This window comes from Pseudopodoces humilis, chromosome 22 (genome assembly GCF_049639895.1).
Source record: "Pseudopodoces humilis isolate 2021_Gansu_Grassland_sample_001 chromosome 22, ASM4963989v1, whole genome shotgun sequence".
NCBI lineage: Eukaryota > Metazoa > Chordata > Aves > Passeriformes > Paridae > Pseudopodoces > Pseudopodoces humilis.
Genome location: NC_142221.1, coordinates 5,995,826 through 6,012,191, shown reverse-complemented (window position 1 = coordinate 6,012,191; position 16,366 = coordinate 5,995,826). Strand labels below are relative to the sequence as shown.

General features: G+C 61.7%; 3 protein-coding genes across 5 annotated transcripts; all 3 read left to right on the top strand.

The window, feature by feature from the left end:
- The first annotated feature begins 365 nt into the window (after positions 1 to 365).
- Positions 366 to 2,928, top strand: ST6GALNAC4 (ST6 N-acetylgalactosaminide alpha-2,6-sialyltransferase 4). The gene is made up of 6 exons (XM_014256250.2): positions 366 to 443; positions 730 to 806; positions 1,071 to 1,241; positions 1,383 to 1,795; positions 1,928 to 2,035; positions 2,118 to 2,928. Exons 2-6 carry the CDS (start codon positions 795 to 797, stop codon positions 2,305 to 2,307), a joined length of 894 nt encoding a protein of 297 aa, XP_014111725.1. The 5' UTR covers positions 366 to 443; positions 730 to 794; the 3' UTR covers positions 2,308 to 2,928.
- A 736-nt stretch (positions 2,929 to 3,664) lies between these two features.
- Positions 3,665 to 6,935, top strand: ST6GALNAC6 (ST6 N-acetylgalactosaminide alpha-2,6-sialyltransferase 6). 3 transcript variants are annotated; one of them, XM_005527206.3, is made up of 7 exons: positions 3,665 to 3,910; positions 4,350 to 4,464; positions 5,283 to 5,347; positions 5,479 to 5,658; positions 5,825 to 6,222; positions 6,413 to 6,520; positions 6,601 to 6,935. In XM_005527206.3, exons 3-7 carry the CDS (start codon positions 5,333 to 5,335, stop codon positions 6,788 to 6,790), a joined length of 891 nt encoding a protein of 296 aa, XP_005527263.1. In that variant the 5' UTR covers positions 3,665 to 3,910; positions 4,350 to 4,464; positions 5,283 to 5,332; the 3' UTR covers positions 6,791 to 6,935. The 3 variants fall into 3 exon arrangements, with proteins under 3 accessions (XP_005527263.1, XP_087922036.1, XP_014111796.1); XM_088065910.1 differs by having other exon boundaries at positions 5,188 to 5,347; XM_014256321.2 differs by lacking the exon at positions 3,665 to 3,910 and adding an exon at positions 3,917 to 4,136.
- A 2,642-nt stretch (positions 6,936 to 9,577) lies between these two features.
- Positions 9,578 to 14,172, top strand: AK1 (adenylate kinase 1). The gene is made up of 7 exons (XM_014256322.2): positions 9,578 to 9,600; positions 10,842 to 10,884; positions 11,977 to 12,012; positions 12,518 to 12,681; positions 12,890 to 13,006; positions 13,454 to 13,645; positions 13,951 to 14,172. Exons 2-7 carry the CDS (start codon positions 10,875 to 10,877, stop codon positions 14,014 to 14,016), a joined length of 585 nt encoding a protein of 194 aa, XP_014111797.1. The 5' UTR covers positions 9,578 to 9,600; positions 10,842 to 10,874; the 3' UTR covers positions 14,017 to 14,172.
- The last annotated feature ends 2,194 nt before the right edge of the window (positions 14,173 to 16,366 follow it).

Below are 16,366 nucleotides of genomic sequence, written 5' to 3'. Positions count from 1 at the left end.
CTGCCTTGGCCCCACTCCTGAGCCATTCCGGACCCTTGTGGTGTCCTTGGGCTCATCGGGAGCTGGTGCTGCACGGAGGTGGGAGATCACAGGGAACCGGGAGGCTGCAGGACCCCCGAGCGGGAAGGGAGCCTAAGAGGGCAGAGCAAGAGGAGGAAAGAGCCATGGGGTCGCTACCGAGGCACACGGTAGGGAGAGAGCGGGGATCGCTATCGGGACACACGGGATGGGTGCCGGGGTCGGTCCCGGTGAGCCGGGCACGAGCTCACGGGCACGGGCGGGCGCGTCCCCGGAGGAGCCGGCTCGCGGGGCGGGGCGGGCGGGGGCGGTCCCGGTGCCGGTCCCGGCAGTGCCCGCTCGGCTCCGCCCCGCCTCGGCCCGCCAGCCCCACGCCGGGCGGGATGCAGGACCCGCTGGTGGCAGCACGGGGTGCTCCCGGCTCGGTGAGTGGGGCCGGCACTGGGAACCGGGGACGCCGTGCCGGGGGGACACCCCGGGCCCGACCCCTGCCCAGCGGGGCGGCACCCGCGGAGGCGCGGGGGGGATCTGGACACGGAGGGGGGACCTCGGGGATCGTGGGAATGAGGGTGCGTGGGGGGATCCCGGTAATGGCCTCGAGGAGGTCCCGGCACGAGGCGTGGGGGGGAACCCTGGGCCTTGGGGGACCGGAGGGATCCCGCTGGGCGACCTCACCCCGGGGAGCCGCGGCTGAGCCCGCTCCGCTTGCAGGGTGCGAGCCCCCATCCTCCCGGTGACCCCCGGACCCCGCCCGGTGAATCGCCAGCCCCCCGAGGATGAAGACGCTGGTGAGTAGGGGGTGGGACAGGGGCGAGGGGCCGGTGGGACCCCGCCACTATCGGGGAGCCGCTCGCCCTAAAAGCGCTGCTGGAGGGCGCCGAGCTGTAGGGCGTGCGGGCATCGCCGCTGCAGGGAGTGAGCCGGGCCCGGCATCCCAACACACCTCAACACCCCCGAGCGGCAGCTCCCTCATGGCCACGGGGCCACCGGCATCCGGCGCGGGGCCGGTGCACGTGGGCAGGCCCGGAGAGCTCCCCCCGCTCTGCTTCTAGGTCCGGCTCTTCCTCACGCTGGTGTGCGCGATGGTGGTGGCCGTGCTGTACATCCTGCTGGGCTACCGCGCCCGCATGCAGCCCTGCTGCCAGGCCCCGGGGCTGCGGGACAGCCCCGCCACATCCAGCGTCCGCAGCTTCCAGGGGTACAGCCGCGTTCCCGACGGGAAGGTGAGTGGGGATGGGGCGGCGCTGGGGCTGGTGGGGCAGCTCGGCCCACCTGTGCTGTCCTTTGGGAAAGGGGTCCAGGGGCTGTGATGTATCCAGCCGCTGCGGGAGGGGAGAAGGAGCTGACGGTGCATCTCCCCACAGCCTCTGGAGCGAGCGCTGTGCCGCCACTGCGCCATCGTCTCCAGCTCGGGACAGATGCTGGGCTCCCAGCTGGGACAGGCCATCGACAGGCAGGAGTGTGTCCTGCGCATGAACCATGCCCCCACCACCGGCTACGAGCAGGACGTGGGGGCACGCAGCACTATCCGGGTGGTCTCACACACCAGCGTTCCTCTGCTGCTGGGGAACCAGCCCTACTTCTTCCAGCAGTCCCAAGAGACCCTCTACTTTATCTGGGGGCCAGCAAAGAAGATGAGCAGGGAGAAGATGGGCTCAACCTACCAGGCACTGCTGAAGGTGACAGAGAAGTACCCCCAGCTGCAGATCTACACCCTGACCGAGGAGAAGATGGCATACTGTGACGACGTCTTCCAGAATGAGACAGGGAAGAACAGGTACTGCTGGCTCCTGAGGAGCCCCATTGGGTCCCCCTGACGTACCTCCTGTCCCTCCCATCCATCACCCGTAGTGTGGGTGGGCCAGGGGCACAGTGCCACCCACTCCAGTATGACCACCATGCTTTGCAGGATGAAATCCGGCTCCTTCCTGAGCACGGGCTGGTTCACCATGATCCTGGCCATGGAGCTGTGCGAGCAGATCTGTGTCTTTGGCATGGTCAGCGACAGCTACTGCAGGTGTGGTGGGGGTGACAGGGGCAGCTGTGGGGTGGTCCGGTGTACCCCCAAGTCCCACACTCAGCCTGTCCCCTCCTGCCAGGGAGAAGAACCACTCCAGCGTGCCATACCACTACTTTGAGAAGGGCCGGCTGGACGAGTGCAAGATGTACCTGATGCACGAGCGAGCTCGCCGTGCTGGACACCGCTTCATCACCGAGAAAGCCATCTTCTCCCGCTGGGCCAAGAGGAGCAACATTGTTTTCAACCACTCATCCTGGGCAGGCAGGTAGGGTGCCAGCCACAGGGTGAAGCAGCAGGAAGTTCGGTGGCAGGGCAGCTCTCATACTGCAGCAACGTGTCTCAGCTCTGCCGGTGCCGTGGTTGGACACCTTTTGCCAAGCCCTGGAGCAGGGAGTCTCCGTGCCTGCAGCAGCAGTGCCTGTTTCCCCAGCTGGTGGATAGGCTGGGGACCCCCTGTTGGTACATGGGGGGCAATGAGCTGGACCCGTGCAGCCCCATCAGCTCCAAACACCTGCCTGGATGGACCCAGGGAGACCTGGTTTTCTGCTCGCTCTACTAGGAGGAATATTTAATGCTGGATTAGACATGCTGCTAGACTCCAGCAGGACGTGGGGCAGAAATGCTCAGCCCTGCCAGGGCTGCAGACTGGTGCCTCTCACAGAGATGAAGCTCTGCTGTGGTCCTTGCTCCACTTGTGCCCTCTGGACAGTGCTGGGTGTGGGGTGCAGGCAGCTGGATTCAGGCTCTGCCTTCTGCTGCTTGGTGTCTGCATCCCCTCAGCTGGGAAGCCCTGGAGCCACATGTGCCCTAGGAGCTCTGAGTTGCCTTGTCACAAGTGTCCTTGGATTAAGACCAAAGCAAACATGGCCATTAAAATGTTTTTTAATTCAGTGGTGCCCCTTGCTGTGCCCTTTGTGGCTGCAGGACAGAACAGGGGGCGAGGGAGGGGGGATACTCAATAGCTCATCACAGGCTGCCAGGCTATAAATAAGAGGGGGAGGTGACAAGGGGGTGGAGCTGAGCCTAAACAGGGAAGAGGGTGCTGAAAGCATTTGAGGTTATTTGGGAACCAGCAGCTGCAATTATGCAGGATGGGTGCTCAATCTGGGGTGATCCTCGGTCCCACAGGGCTCAGGGCTGCTGGGCTGTCACAGGGCACTGGCAGCTCCCATGTCCCTGGAGAGATGTGACATGCCAAGGGCAAGTGTGTGCCCTGAGCCCACAGCAGCCCTTTGAACATGTAAACAGATGCCACATGTTTGGCTGGGTCCGGTGGTGTCTGGGGGGGGCAGGGGTGACAGGAGGGGTACAGATGCTGGGGTGCAGAGCGAGTGGTCCAGGAACTGGGGGTGCTGCCAGGGCTGCTTCCTGCGGGGCAGTGCAGCAGAGGAGCACACGAAGCTCTTTGCCTGCTGCCTCAGCTGCCACAGCCCTACACAGGGTAAAGCATCACCGGCACAGCAGAGCTAGAATCCCTCTGGACAGGCGTCAGGGCTGCAGGTCCCTGCCAGCGTTGGAGCCCTCTCCCTGTGCCACGAAACCCCCCAGAGCGGGGCCCTGAACTGCCCGGCCTCGGCATCCCTGCAATGCGCTGCGCCCAGCAGCGGCTCAGGCTCGGCGTGCTGCTCCTGCCACAGCCGGACAGCGCTGCCCCCCTCCCCGGGAACCGGGGGATCAGTCCCGGCCTTTCCCGGCGGCTCTCCCGATCCCGAGAAGGCGGCACTAGGATCCAGCGGCTCTCCCGATCCCGAGAAGGCGGCACTAGGATCCAGCGGCTCTCCCGATCCCGAGAAGGCGGCACTAGGATCCAGCGGCTCTCCCGATCCCGGGCGGGCGGCACTGGGACCCGGCCTGGGCGGCGGCAGAGGGGCGGTCAGTATTGGCAGCGATATCAGTAACGGCACGATATCAATACCGGCAGTGATATCGATACCGGCTCGATATCAATACCAGCAGCGATATCGATATCGGCAGTGGTATCGGAGCCGTCCGTGGACCTCGCGCGTCCCGGCCGGGCCCGTTCAGCCGGTGCAGGGGCGGAACGCGCCGTGGCCGGGCGGGAGAGCGGCCCTGCTCCCGGTGTAACGGGGATGGAGGGGTAGGAAGGGTCCGGTTCCCTCTCGTGTGGCCCCGGCCGGGGGTGGGGGATGCTCCCCGGGGCGGGGGAGGACTCGCACGTAGGAGTGGCGGGAGGCTGGCACCCGGGGCCGGGCGGGTTTTCCCTTCCCGGTGGGCAGAAGGGTTCGCATCCGGAGCTGGGGGACCCCCGGCGGAGGAAGGGGGCTGGATCTGAAGCAGGCTTTTCCCGCAGAGCGGCAATGTGAGCCCCTGTCCCGGCCATGGCCGAGCCCGCTGGAGGGACCAGGCTGCACTCGCCGCCCGCGGGGCGCAGGAGGTGACGGACTCCTCATGAGAGCCCCCAGCAGGTAAGGCACTCCGTGGGGTCCCACATGGCCCGAGAGATATGGAGGGAGTGAAGTGGGGTCCGGGAGTGGGGGTCCCACAGCGTCCCCAGCCTTCGCACGACGAAGCCCCCCAGCATCATCACGCCCGGCAATGGCCTGGGCTCCCCGGGCAGGCTGGTACCTTCTGGCACCACCACCAGCCCTGAGAGCGTTTCGAGGTGTCAGCTCCCCCCAGGGGTTGATCTCAGGCTGTTGCATAATTTGCCTTGTGACAATTAGTAAAGAGGCTTCAGTGGTTTTTAATTTCCACTTGCTTGGAGCGCTCCCGGAATGGCTGGGGCTCAATAACCAGGGCTCCCAAAACTAAACTGGGTCAGTCCGCTTTGAGTGGAAGTTAGAGTGGGTCCCGGGCCTGGAGAGGTCCCTGCAAGTCTGCTGGGTGCAATCCAATGCATGTGCTGAATGGGGCAGGTGTCATTTGCTTCCACTCCCTCCTGATCCAAGACTCCTGTGGTGGTGGTTTTAATGGAATTTCACTGCACAAGCAGCAAGTTAACCCTCCCTAACCCTGTGGTTTGAGTGGTTTCATCCCCAAGAAGGGAGGATAATTCTCCCTGGACCCAGCTTAACGTGGGGATCCCCCAGGCACAAGTTGTTCTTCTACACCCCGGAGTCTTCCCAACCTCTGTCCACAGCATTTCTTTTCCCCTCATAAATTCTGGGGGATTGTTCTCTTCTTCAAAGGGGGACTTGGAGACTTGTCCTGTGTACACCTGATCCTGCACTCCCACCAGCCTGGGGACGAAGGGCTGGGCTGGGGGTGACCACATGCCTTGCAGGTGCTCGTGGGACGCCGGGGATCACTGCGTGCTGAGGCCAGCACGGAGACATGAGTGGCAGTGCGGTGAGTGCCAGAGAATCACCTCGAGGACCTCCTGGGGACAGCAGGCATCCTGCTGGAAATGCCATGGGAGTGGGGTGGGTGCTGACCCCATGAGGTGGGGGCAGCGGCTGACGCTCTCCCCCTGCCCACAGAGCCAGCGCGCCGCCGCCCTGGGGGTCCTCTTTGCCCTGATCATGTTGCTGATCATCTACAGCTCCGGCAACGGGAGCGAGGTCTTCCCCTATAGCCGCCTGCGGGGCAGAGCCCGCCGGCCCCCCAACCTCAAGAAGTGGGGGGTGAAAAGCGGGTACCTGCCTGTCTGTGGGAACAAGGTACGAGCTGGGCAGCGGGGCCGGGCCTCAGCGGTGACATGGGGTCTGTCCCTCTGCTGACATCCGGCCAAACTGTCCCCTCCCGAGCACAGTGGCTCCACAGGGAGCAGTACCCTGTCCATGGTGACACCACAAGTCACCTGCTGATGGCACTTGTCATCACCAGACCCTGACTGCCCGCTGCCACCAATGCGTCATTGTCACCAGCTCCAGCCACCTCCTGGGCACCCACCTGGGCACGGTCATTGACGGGGCCGAGTGCACCATCCGCATGAACGATGCTCCCACCACGGGCTACAATGCTGATGTGGGCAACAAGACCAGCTTCCGCGTGGTGGCCCACTCCAGCCTCTACCGTGTCCTCAAGCGGCCCCAGGAGTTCGTCAACAAGACCCCAGAGACCATCTTCATCTTCTGGGGGCCTCCCACCAAGATGCAGAAGAGCCTCCTGAAGATCATCCAGCGTGTCTGCACCTCGTTCCCCAACATGACAGCCTACGTTGTCTCTCCTCGCCGCATGAAGCAGTTTGATGACCTGTTTCGGGGAGAGACAGGGAAGGACAGGTACCTCAGAGCCACCTCTTGTGCTGTGTCCCCCTTTCTCCAGGTTCTCAAGACAGAGCTGACTCTTGGAACTGCTTCATGGGCTGCAGCATTGAGCTGGGGGTCCCTGAGGCACGTTGGGGACACTGAGGGGGTCCATTGCCCACATCAGCTCACCCCTGTCATCCTTCCTGTTGTTTTTCCTCCCCAGGGAGAAGTCTCGCTCGTGGCTCAGCACTGGCTGGTTCACCATGGTGATTGCGGTGGAGCTGTGTGACGCCGTCCACGTCTACGGCATGGTGCCACCCAGCTACTGCGGGTGAGGAGACCCCCCAGGCCCCCACCCCAGCTCCCTGACCCCACCATGGGGCTCACCGAATGTTTCTTTCCCTGCTGCAGCCGCCACCCCCCGCCCCGCCGCCTGCCCTACCACTACTACGAGCCCAAGGGCCCCGACGAGTGCACAACCTACATCCACAACGAGCGGAGCCGCAGGGGCAACCATCACCGCTTCATCACTGAGAAGAGGGTGTTTGCCAGCTGGGCCGGCCTCTACAACATCACCTTCTCCCACCCCACCTGGACTTAGGGGCTGCCCCACACCTGCTAGGCAGACCCCTGGAGCTGGGATGGATGGGGGTTCCCCTGCATCCCCCTGGGAGTGGGGGGAGCCCTGGCTCAGGGTGCCACCAGCTGCCTCCCACAGGACCACTGCTGTTGGTGGCTCCTTGCACCTGGGATGTGTTGGGTTTTGAGCTGGTTTTTGGGGGCCAGGTGGTGAATGTAAGATTTGGGGTGTCCTCCCTCCATGTGCAGGATGCTTGGCCATGATATCCTGCCCCATCCTGGTCCATGCACATTGCAGCCCTTGTGAGCCTGTAAGGGGGTTCCAGGTCCCCTCAGCTCAGTTTTGGTTTACACCACTTCTGGGGTCACCACAGAGATTGTTTGCCCCAACCATCTGGGTGGGGAGATTCCCTCTTGGAGCTCAGCTCCCCTCTGCCTTCCCCAGCCTCCTCATCCCCAGTCCTCAGTCATCCTTCCTGCAGCAGAACCCCACAGTTTTTGGTGGGACCCCATGGGGGCAACATTGCCACCCTCCCCGTCCCAGCACCCCAAAAACACCAGCCCCTCCTAGCACCGCTGTGCCCCATACTGCCAAAAGCTTTTCTAACTGAAAGATAGGCTTTTGGGGAGCTTTTTGGGGGTTTTGGCTTTTTTTTCTCCCTGCTTCTAATCCTGGAGATTGTACTTGGGTTTCCTGGATGAAGGAGTGAGCAGGGGCTGCTCATTAGTGATAACAAAGGGCCAGCAGCTGCTTATAAACAATTTAGAAGTGGGCAGGTATTGAGGGGCAGTGGTGCCTCTTGGTACCCTGTGGCTGGAACAGGACTTTGTTATTAATTTCTCAGCAGCAGAGAAGGTGATCTGGGGAAAGCACCTAAATATGGTGTGTGGCCTTGGCAGGAATCCATTCCTCAGTTTCCCTCTGGTTGGGGTTTTGGGGGGCTCAGTGCTGGGGGAAGCAGTGGGGCGCCCATGTTTTGTAATTGTTTGTACAGGAATAAATATTGCTGCAGTCTGTTACCTTGAGCCCTGGCTCTGGATGGGTTTTTGGGGATGATGGCAGTGACCCCCAGCCCACAGCAGTGCTGTCCCTGGGCACTCAGGAGGGTGTGGCAAGGTGCCCAGCATGTCCAGGTGGGATCCATGTCCAGTCCCTGGCTGACTCCAGCTCTGAGCCCCCTCCACAGTATCAGGTGGCAGCTGAGACCTCCCCAGATTGTGTCACCCCAGCCAGGTGCCCTGGGGTCACAGAGTCTTGTGACAGGGCCTGTGCAGGCACAGAGGAGGAGGAAGGGCAGGTAAGTGCGAGGACTGGGAGATCACAGTTGCCTGTCTCCAAGTCTGGTGCCACAGAAGGGCTTTGCCATGAGATGGGCACAGAAGGGAGCAGCACGATGGCACTGGCTCTGGTCTGGCACATCCTGGATGACACACCCAGACAAGCTGTGGAGGGGAAACTGCTCAGACACATATCAAACAAATCACCCCCAGTTATGGGATGGTTGCATCTGCAACCATCGAAGCCCCTCTTCCCCCTGCCAAACATGCCTTAGACTTTTATGTAAATTATATGTAAGAGGAACTTGAGATAAAATAAAGGTGGTACTATTGTCCAAGCATTATCTCAGATTACGGGTGGTAAATAAAATTGGGGGAGAAGAATGTATCACTGATAATGGCCACAAAGAATCCACAAGGAAAGCCAAGTAACTGGTGGATGGAATCAGCTCCAGCTGGGTAAAAGGTAATTCTGGCAGGGGGAGATCACAACCATGGACCCAACTAGAAGAGAAAGACTGAGCATGGGATTACCATTAGAAGAGAGGGAATCATTTAACCAGTGGAATAAAGAAACTGGGTAGCAAATGAGCATTAATGCCTTTATTTGCAAAAATGTATAAATAGTGAAAAGTTTTCAACAACCTCAGGACCCTAACCACCATGAAGACCAGGGTGAAGAAGGACCAACGAGATGCTGAGAGATCCACGGGTGGTGATAATTTTCTGCTTGACCGATCTCTCTCCCCCCACCTCCCCACCCTCATTCCTCTTTTCTACTTCTTTCTCTACCTCACATTTTATTGTTAAATAAAATATGTACTATTGGCTTTGGCTTCCAATATCTCTCACTAATCAACTCTTAACAAGGACACAGCACCCCTGGGGTCTTACACCCCGGGAGCTGGGCAGGAGGGATGTGTAAGCTAGGGATGGGATGGGGACATGGGGATGGGATGGGGACATAAGGACATTAGGGACAAGGATGGTGACAGTAGGGATGGGATGGGACAGGAATGGGGACATGGGGACTGGATAGGGACATTAGGGATGGGATGGGGACATGGGGATGGATTGGGGGTATGAGGGTATTAGGGACAAGGATGGGGACATCAGGGACAGGGATAGGGAAATGAGAACGGAATGGGGGCAGAAAAGGGGAAGCGACATGAGGACAGTGACGAGAAGAGCATTCCCCTGCGAGGAGCTGGGAGCGGAGGCACGGGGAGCCCCGGAGCCCCCAGACCCGGCAGGGTGGGGGCTGCCCTCTCAGGCGGACCCGCACCCCCGAGCGGTGCAGGGTTAAACCGCCCGTGCGGGCGGGCGCAGGGACCGCTGTGTCCCCCCCGTCCCCCCCTGTCGCTCCCTGTCCCCCCCTTGTCCCCTCCTGTCGCTCCCTGTCCCCCCCTTGTCCCCCCTGCCCCCCCGTGGCTCCTGGTCCCCTCACGCCGCTCGCTCGCGCCGCCGGTGCCGCGCGCTCCCCGCGTGCCCCCCCCCCCCGGGCTCTATAAATAGCGGTACCGGCGGGCCCGGCGCGGGCGGCGGCGGGGCCAGGTCAGTGCGGGACCTCCGCGGGGCCGGCCCAGGCCGGTGCGGGACCCCCGGGGGCGGGGGCGGCGAGGGAGGCTTCGGTTCTCGCTTGCGAGCGGTGGCGGGGGCACGGCGGGGGTGCTGGAGCAGCCCGGTGAGGGGCTCGGGTCCCAGGGAGGGGCTGCGGGGCGCTGGCTGCCCGTGGAATACGAGGGCTGGGTTGGAGCTGGCGGTGGGGTGAGATCGCTGGGGCACCCCGGCGTGCAGCCAGAAAGGGCCTCGGCTGGGGAGCCACAAAGCCACCCTGCAGCCCCCTCCCCAGCCCCGACCCGGGCGGGTCAGCGCTCTCCCCGGTCACCTCTACATCACCCTCACCCTTCAGCCGTGGGACCGGCACCGCGCTGGATCAGGCACCCGGCTCACACTGAGGGCCGGGGCTGCCCGCAGACCCCGATCACCCCACCAAGACTAGTGCTAGCTGTCCTGGGTCTCAGCACCCTCACAATCAGGGTCCCGGGGGTCCTGCACCCCCCGAACCCCGTGGGGGCCATCTCAGGACTTTGTCCCGGCAGCTCTGGTGGGATGTGACTCGGTGCCGGTTTCAGTCCGGCCATTCTTAGCCCCTGCCCTTTCGAGGTTGTAACACGACCTGTCAGCGGCTACGGGCTCCTCTGGCCACGGGATGCCCCGTGCCTGCACCCCGTCCAGCCGGTTTGGGGTGACGCGCTGTGGCCAAGCAGCTCGGGTGCTGCGGGGCTGGGTGTGAGCAGGCGGGGTGGCCAAACACGCCCTCGAGGTTTTGGGGTGCAATGGGGTGCTGCAACCCCCTCCTTAGGACAGCCCCTAAAAGCAGCCCGTGGGGAGCTGGGGGTGCTGTCTCCACCACTCGCTGTTGTGGTGGCACCGGGCATCCCAAGCGGGTTTCCTGCTGTCGGGCAGCACCCCAGGCATTGGGATGTGGGCAGGGCAGGGGAGGAAGCCGACAACGTCACCACGCGTCACCCGGCATGGGGATGCCCTTACCGCAGCCGGATGCGGAGGGTGACTGCTGGGAACCAGGTGAGTGATGGCCGCAGAAGCAGAGATCCCTCAGCTCCCTATTCCAGGGCTGAGCCAGGAGTTGTGTCTTCCATGCCATCCCCCCCGGCCTGGCCTTGGAGCTGGGCACCATCATGGCCAAAAAGAGACCCTTTCTCCCCAGTGTTTCTCCCCAGACACTTGGTGACCTGATGTGCTGAGTTGTTTATCCTGCTCTTTCCTGGCAGCCTTAAGTGCTTCTGTGCCTGGACTACGTCAGCATGTCGACAGGTGAGTGATCTGTCTCCCTGCATACATTCCAACTGCATCCATCCCCTCAGTGTTCCCTGCATCCATTCCCTCTGCATCTCGCTGTCTCCTTGGTATCCATTTCCTTGGTTGCCCCCTGCATCAATCCCCCCTGGAATTAACCCCCCTCGTCCCCACTGTATCCATCCCCTCTGCATGCCCCTGTCCCCTTTTTATCCAACCCCTTTGGTCCCCCTGCATCCATCCCCCCTGCATCAGTCCCCTTGGTCCCCCCTGCATTTGTCCCCCTTACATGCAGCCCTGGTTCTCTTTGCATTCCTCCCCTCCACGTGCCTCTGTGTCCTTGCCTCCCTCTCTTCTGTCCATCCCCCATGTCCCTCCAGCCCCCCCACACGCCCCACATCCCATTGGTCCCTGCCAGACACTTGGCTCCATCCCCAGTCCTGGGGAGTGCTGGATGCCAAGGAGTTGAAATTTCATCCAGCTGTAATCAGGAGATGGGAAAGTGGCCCCAGAGCAGCTCAACTTTATTTTTAACTCTGCTTCCCCCTTTTGGCATCACACCCTGGCATCACCCCACGCCACGGTTGGTGCACAGATCCCACAGGTGGTGAGAACCCTGTGCCATGGTGCTGGGCAGGGGACGGGGCAGTCAGTGCCACTTGCACATCGGCCACCAAGTCCAGGGACCGATGCTGGGCTCCAGGGACTGCTGGGGTTGTGCCAGGTGCTCGAGGTGGCCGAACCTGCCCCGGCCTCAGTTAGCCCAGTGGGGTGAGAAGCCGGCCACAGGGATGGATGAGGCCAGTCCCTGCCTACGGGGGAGCCGTGGACAATGACCACCTCTGGGACACCACGTGGCACTGGAATTCCAGCCCCATGGCCAAGGTGCCATGGAGTCTTTGTGCTCAGATGTGGCCAGACATCCCAACCTGCCCAGGTGACCAGGACACACGTCTGCTTCCCTCTCCATCTTCCTCCCAGGTCTCTCCTGGATCGGTCCCCTCCATCCCCAGGGATGCCTGCCCTGGATCTGGCACCCCCTGGGGATACCTCACTCCCACATGGACCTTTTAGCTTTTGATAATTTTTTTTTTCTTTTCTCTCTTCCAGAAAAGCTCAAGCAGCACAAAATCATCTTTGTGGTGGGTAAGTCTGTGTCCAGATCCTGTCACTGGTGGGGTCAGTACAGGCCTTTTCCCTGTACCTCTGGGCTGGGGAAACAGGGCTGGAGGCTGAGACTGGGCTATTCCTAGGCACTGGGATGGCCATGGCTCCAGCTTGGCTCCTCAAGGCCACGTGGGGTATGCTGAGATCAGGAAGGCACCTCTGGCCAGGCTTGGGGTGGCAGCATCTGGGTTGATGTGACAGTAAACCACTGGGGGTTGATGTGACAACAAACCCCTGGGGATAATGTGACAAAACCCTGGGTGCTGATGCCCTGGGTGCCATCAGGATGTGGTGCCCATATGCCAATTCCCAGCAGCCCATGCCACCCCCAAGCACTTGGGCAACTTCAGGAGGAGCTCTGTCCATCCACTTGGTGCTGGTCTTGGGGACACCAACTGACATGTCACTGAGCTCTGAGGACTCCTGCTCCCATGCACCTCTCCCTCTCCTTACCCATGGCTTGGGACACACATGTGCCTTGCAGGTGGCCCCGGCTCAGGGAAAGGGACACAATGTGAGAAGATTGTGCAGAAGTATGGCTACACCCACCTCTCCACGGGGGACCTGCTGCGTGCAGAGGTCAGCTCAGGCTCAGAGCGGGGCAAGAAGCTGCAGGCCATCATGGAGAAGGGAGAGCTGGTGCCCCTGGTAAGTCCTCACCAGCCATCAGCTGCCACATGGTGGGGTGTGCAGGGGTGGCAGTGGGGACACCAGATACCACAGTAATGGCTGGCACATGGCTCAGGCATCTCTGGCCCTGCCACCCCAGGGTGGGGTTTGCAGCAGGGGTTGGGGTGCTGGGTGGGAGTCGTGTTGTCCCCTATCAGCCGTAGCAGCTCTGTCCTTCCCCCTCCAGGACACGGTGCTGGACATGCTGCGGGATGCCATGGTGGCCAAAGCAGACGTGTCCAAGGGCTTCCTGATCGATGGATACCCCCGTGAAGTGAAGCAGGGAGAGGAGTTTGAAAAGAAGGTGAGGACTGGTGCCGTGCTGGGCCATGCCACACACCAGCTGCTAGCACAGGGACTCAATTCAGCAGCAGCCTGGCCTCCCCATCCCAGCAGAGATCACATCCCAGAAGGGTCTAAACTGGGCAGCAGGCCCCCTGCCTCAGGACAGCCTGTGCCCAGAGCACAGTGGGAGGGACCAGGGTGTCCTCAGGCCGACAGAGCATGACAACAGTGCTGACATGATGGTGATGGCAGAGAGCCAGGGCTTGGCCACAGTGTCCCTTTGCCTCCCTCTACATGGCCCTAGAGGCCACTGGAACAGTGTCCTGGTGGCTCCCAGACCAAAGCGGAGGGAGGTAGAGGGTGGTGTGGGGACATCTGTGACCCTCATGCTGGCCACCACCCCCCCAAGCCAAACCAGACCCACACCAGCTCAGTGTGGTGACAGCCATGTCCCCTGTGTCCACAGATCGCCCCCCCCACGCTGCTGCTCTACGTGGATGCGGGGAAGGACACAATGGTGAAACGCCTGCTGAAGCGAGGCGAGACCAGCGGGAGGGTGGATGACAATGAGGAGACCATCAAGAAGCGTTTGGAGACCTACTACAAGGCCACTGAGCCTGTCATTGCCTTCTACAAGAGCAGAGGCATCGTCCGCCAGGTGAGCGAGGATGTGGCTGATGCCAGCACCCTCCAGCCTCACAGCTTGGGGCTTGTGTCCCAGGGGAGGGGAAGTGTTGGATGGGGATGATGAGGGAAGCAGGAAAACTCAATTCTGCCTAGTTTGGGGTGGGCCTGATCCCTCTCATTCCCAACACGGCCCCCTCCAAGGATGGCCTGCACCCCTTTGCCCTAAATGAGCCCTGGTCTCTTCACCCATGGCCAAAATGCATCCTTGGAAGAGTTCCAGTTGCTCTTGGATGAGAGCCCTCGGGCGAGTCCCCCAGCTAACCCCTCTGTACGCAGCTCAACGCCGAGGGCTCCGTGGATGAGGTTTTCCAGCAGGTCTGCACCCACCTCGACTGCCTGTAACCAAACCCCCAGCCCCAGTTTCCCCCAGTGCACTCCAGCAGAGACAGCGGAAGCGGCTTTATCCTGTTTTCATGGACGGAGCCATGTGGAGGAAATTTCAAGGACATTGTGTTTGGCTCTTTCCCGTCTCTCCCCAGTAAAGTTCACTTTAATGAATCCAGACTTTATCTTTTTCTTCTGTCGCAGGAAATGAGTTTTTCTTTCCAGAGTTTTTTTTTTTTTCTCCCCCTCTGTCGTCCCCCCCCCAGCCCCTCTGGAGCTGATTAAGGGCCGGAAGCGTGTGTTTATCCCACCGGGGCAGCGGGATGCTGTGCTCAGAGGAAGGGAGGGAGCATCCCAGCCGCTCGCCCTGGCTTCCCAATCTGTGGCCTGCAGGGAGCCTGTGTCTGCATCCTCCAACCAGTCCTGGCCACCCTCATTCTGTCCCGATTGCTGAACCCCCTCGTGCTCTGGGTGTGTGTCTGGACACACAGGCAGCATCTGAGTCGTGTCCTGCACATGCCTCCCTTCCTCTCAGCTCTCCCACTGGCTGCCAGGGGCTGGAGGTGACCGGATTTGGGATGGGGAATTACACCACTTTCATGCCTTGGAATTTCCTTGTTTCTGTTGGTTGTCAGGGTTTTTTGGGGTACGCAGTGGCTGCACTGTGATGGTTTGTGGTGGCACAATGCCATGGAGTGGGGTGCTCCCTGTCCTGCTGTGCCTGGACACTCAGTGACACCAGGGGATAAGGAATGTGCTGGGGACCCCCAGATGAGCCCAGCCACCAGGCTGGGTGTCCTCCTGGGCTGTGGGACTGGGTGGGTGCCCTCACAGTGGTGAGTCACAGGACCCCAAAAGAGAGTTCGGGGTGCTGGTGTGGGGGACAGGGGATGTGGGGGTTCCCCAGCACCCACAGAACCACACAGGCACAGTGCCAGAGCAGAGGGCCTGCAGTGGAACTTGGGGACACGGTTTACGCAGCTACACAGAGGGCAGGAGGTATCAGAGCTGCAACCCCAACAGGGCCCCCACCACTTACTTTTGGACTACTGGGAGCTGGGCACGGAGCCAGGGAGCCGGGATGGCAGGAGGGGCGGCAGCATTGGGGTCAGCCAAGGCCACGAGGCCAAGGAGTCAGAGTGGAGAAAGGAAGCCAGCAGGGAAAAAACAAAACTCCCCAAGACGAAAACCCAAACTCACCAGTCAGCCCGACGTCAGCCCCGTGCTCGGGGGGCCACGAGCCACCGGCAGAGCCTGGGGCACTGCGAGGAGGCAGGCGGGCAGGAAGGATGCAGCCATCCGGCCGGGGCTGGGACGCTGCCAGGACAACGATCCAGGGCTGGGGCCGGCGAGTGCTTGCCTTGTGCTGGTGGAAACAAGGGGACAGAGGGGTCGTGTGGTTTGGGACACCATGGCCTAAAGCTGGGGAGTGGGGAGACCCATCTCTCTTGTGCCTCCAGCCCTCTGTGGGTGTGCTGTGGGTGTGCCTCAGTTTCCCCGGGTGGCGACTCGGGCATGGAGTGGGACAGGGACCCTGCCCTGCTTCCCAGTACAGCCCTGAGTGCTTGGTGTTGGGGTTTAGATGCTTTTCCTCTGTTTTGAAAGTGCAAGGCCATCCCATATGCTGCCAGGGGGGATGATGCTGGGCCGAATGGGGTGCAGGGGGCTGCACGTGTGGCCACCCCACAGCCACAGCCACCCTCCTTCTGTCACACTGTCTGCCACCATCCCTGTGTCCATCACCGAGGGTCTCTTGGTCGTTGTCCTGCGGTGTCACCGTGGGGAGAGGGGTGTGAGGGAGCCAGATCTGTGCCGGGTCCCGGTCCCCATCGCTGTCCCCGTCCCCGGGTGAGCACCCGTCCCCGCGGTCCCCAGGAGATGGCAGTGCTCTGTCATGGGAGATGGTTGCTGCTCACCCCTGGTCACAGACATCTCCGGGGACATCCTGCCTGCTGGGGACAGGCGTCGCTGATTTCCCTGGCACCTTTCCCTTCTGTCCCCATGCCCCTGAAGCACGAGACGAGATGAAAACCATCCCCGGGGACCTGCGGCCCCCCCAGCCTGAGAGTCGCAGTCCCACCAATAGCTGTCTGAAGGCTCTCACCTCGGCCAGCAGAGATGTGGAGGAAGGGGTAGGAGTGCAGAAGAGGGTCCCTGGTGCTCCTTCAGCACTGCTCACCTGTGACCCCCTTGCCTTTGACTCCCTCACCCAGGGCCCCTTGTTCCAAGGGATCTCCTGACCCCAAGCCCACCTGCCAGGTGGGGGTGTCCGGGCAGCTCCATCTGTGGCTTGGCCAAGAGGACAGGCAAGGCTGGCAGTGGTGCTCGGGGGCTTCCACCAGCCCACACCAGGGGGTGTCCAGGGCCG

Coding starts and splice junctions, on each gene's coding strand:
- ST6GALNAC4 (XM_014256250.2), top strand. Junction 1,242..1,382: donor GCCGCGTTCCCGACGGGAAG/GTGAGTGGGGAT, acceptor ATCTCCCCACAG/CCTCTGGAGCGAGCGCTGTG. Junction 2,036..2,117: donor GTCAGCGACAGCTACTGCAG/GTGTGGTGGGGG, acceptor CCCTCCTGCCAG/GGAGAAGAACCACTCCAGCG.
- AK1 (XM_014256322.2), top strand. Junction 12,682..12,889: donor AGGGAGAGCTGGTGCCCCTG/GTAAGTCCTCAC, acceptor TTCCCCCTCCAG/GACACGGTGCTGGACATGCT. Junction 13,007..13,453: donor GAGAGGAGTTTGAAAAGAAG/GTGAGGACTGGT, acceptor CTGTGTCCACAG/ATCGCCCCCCCCACGCTGCT.
- ST6GALNAC6 (XM_005527206.3), top strand. Junction 6,223..6,412: donor GGAGAGACAGGGAAGGACAG/GTACCTCAGAGC, acceptor TTTCCTCCCCAG/GGAGAAGTCTCGCTCGTGGC. Junction 6,521..6,600: donor GTGCCACCCAGCTACTGCGG/GTGAGGAGACCC, acceptor TCCCTGCTGCAG/CCGCCACCCCCCGCCCCGCC.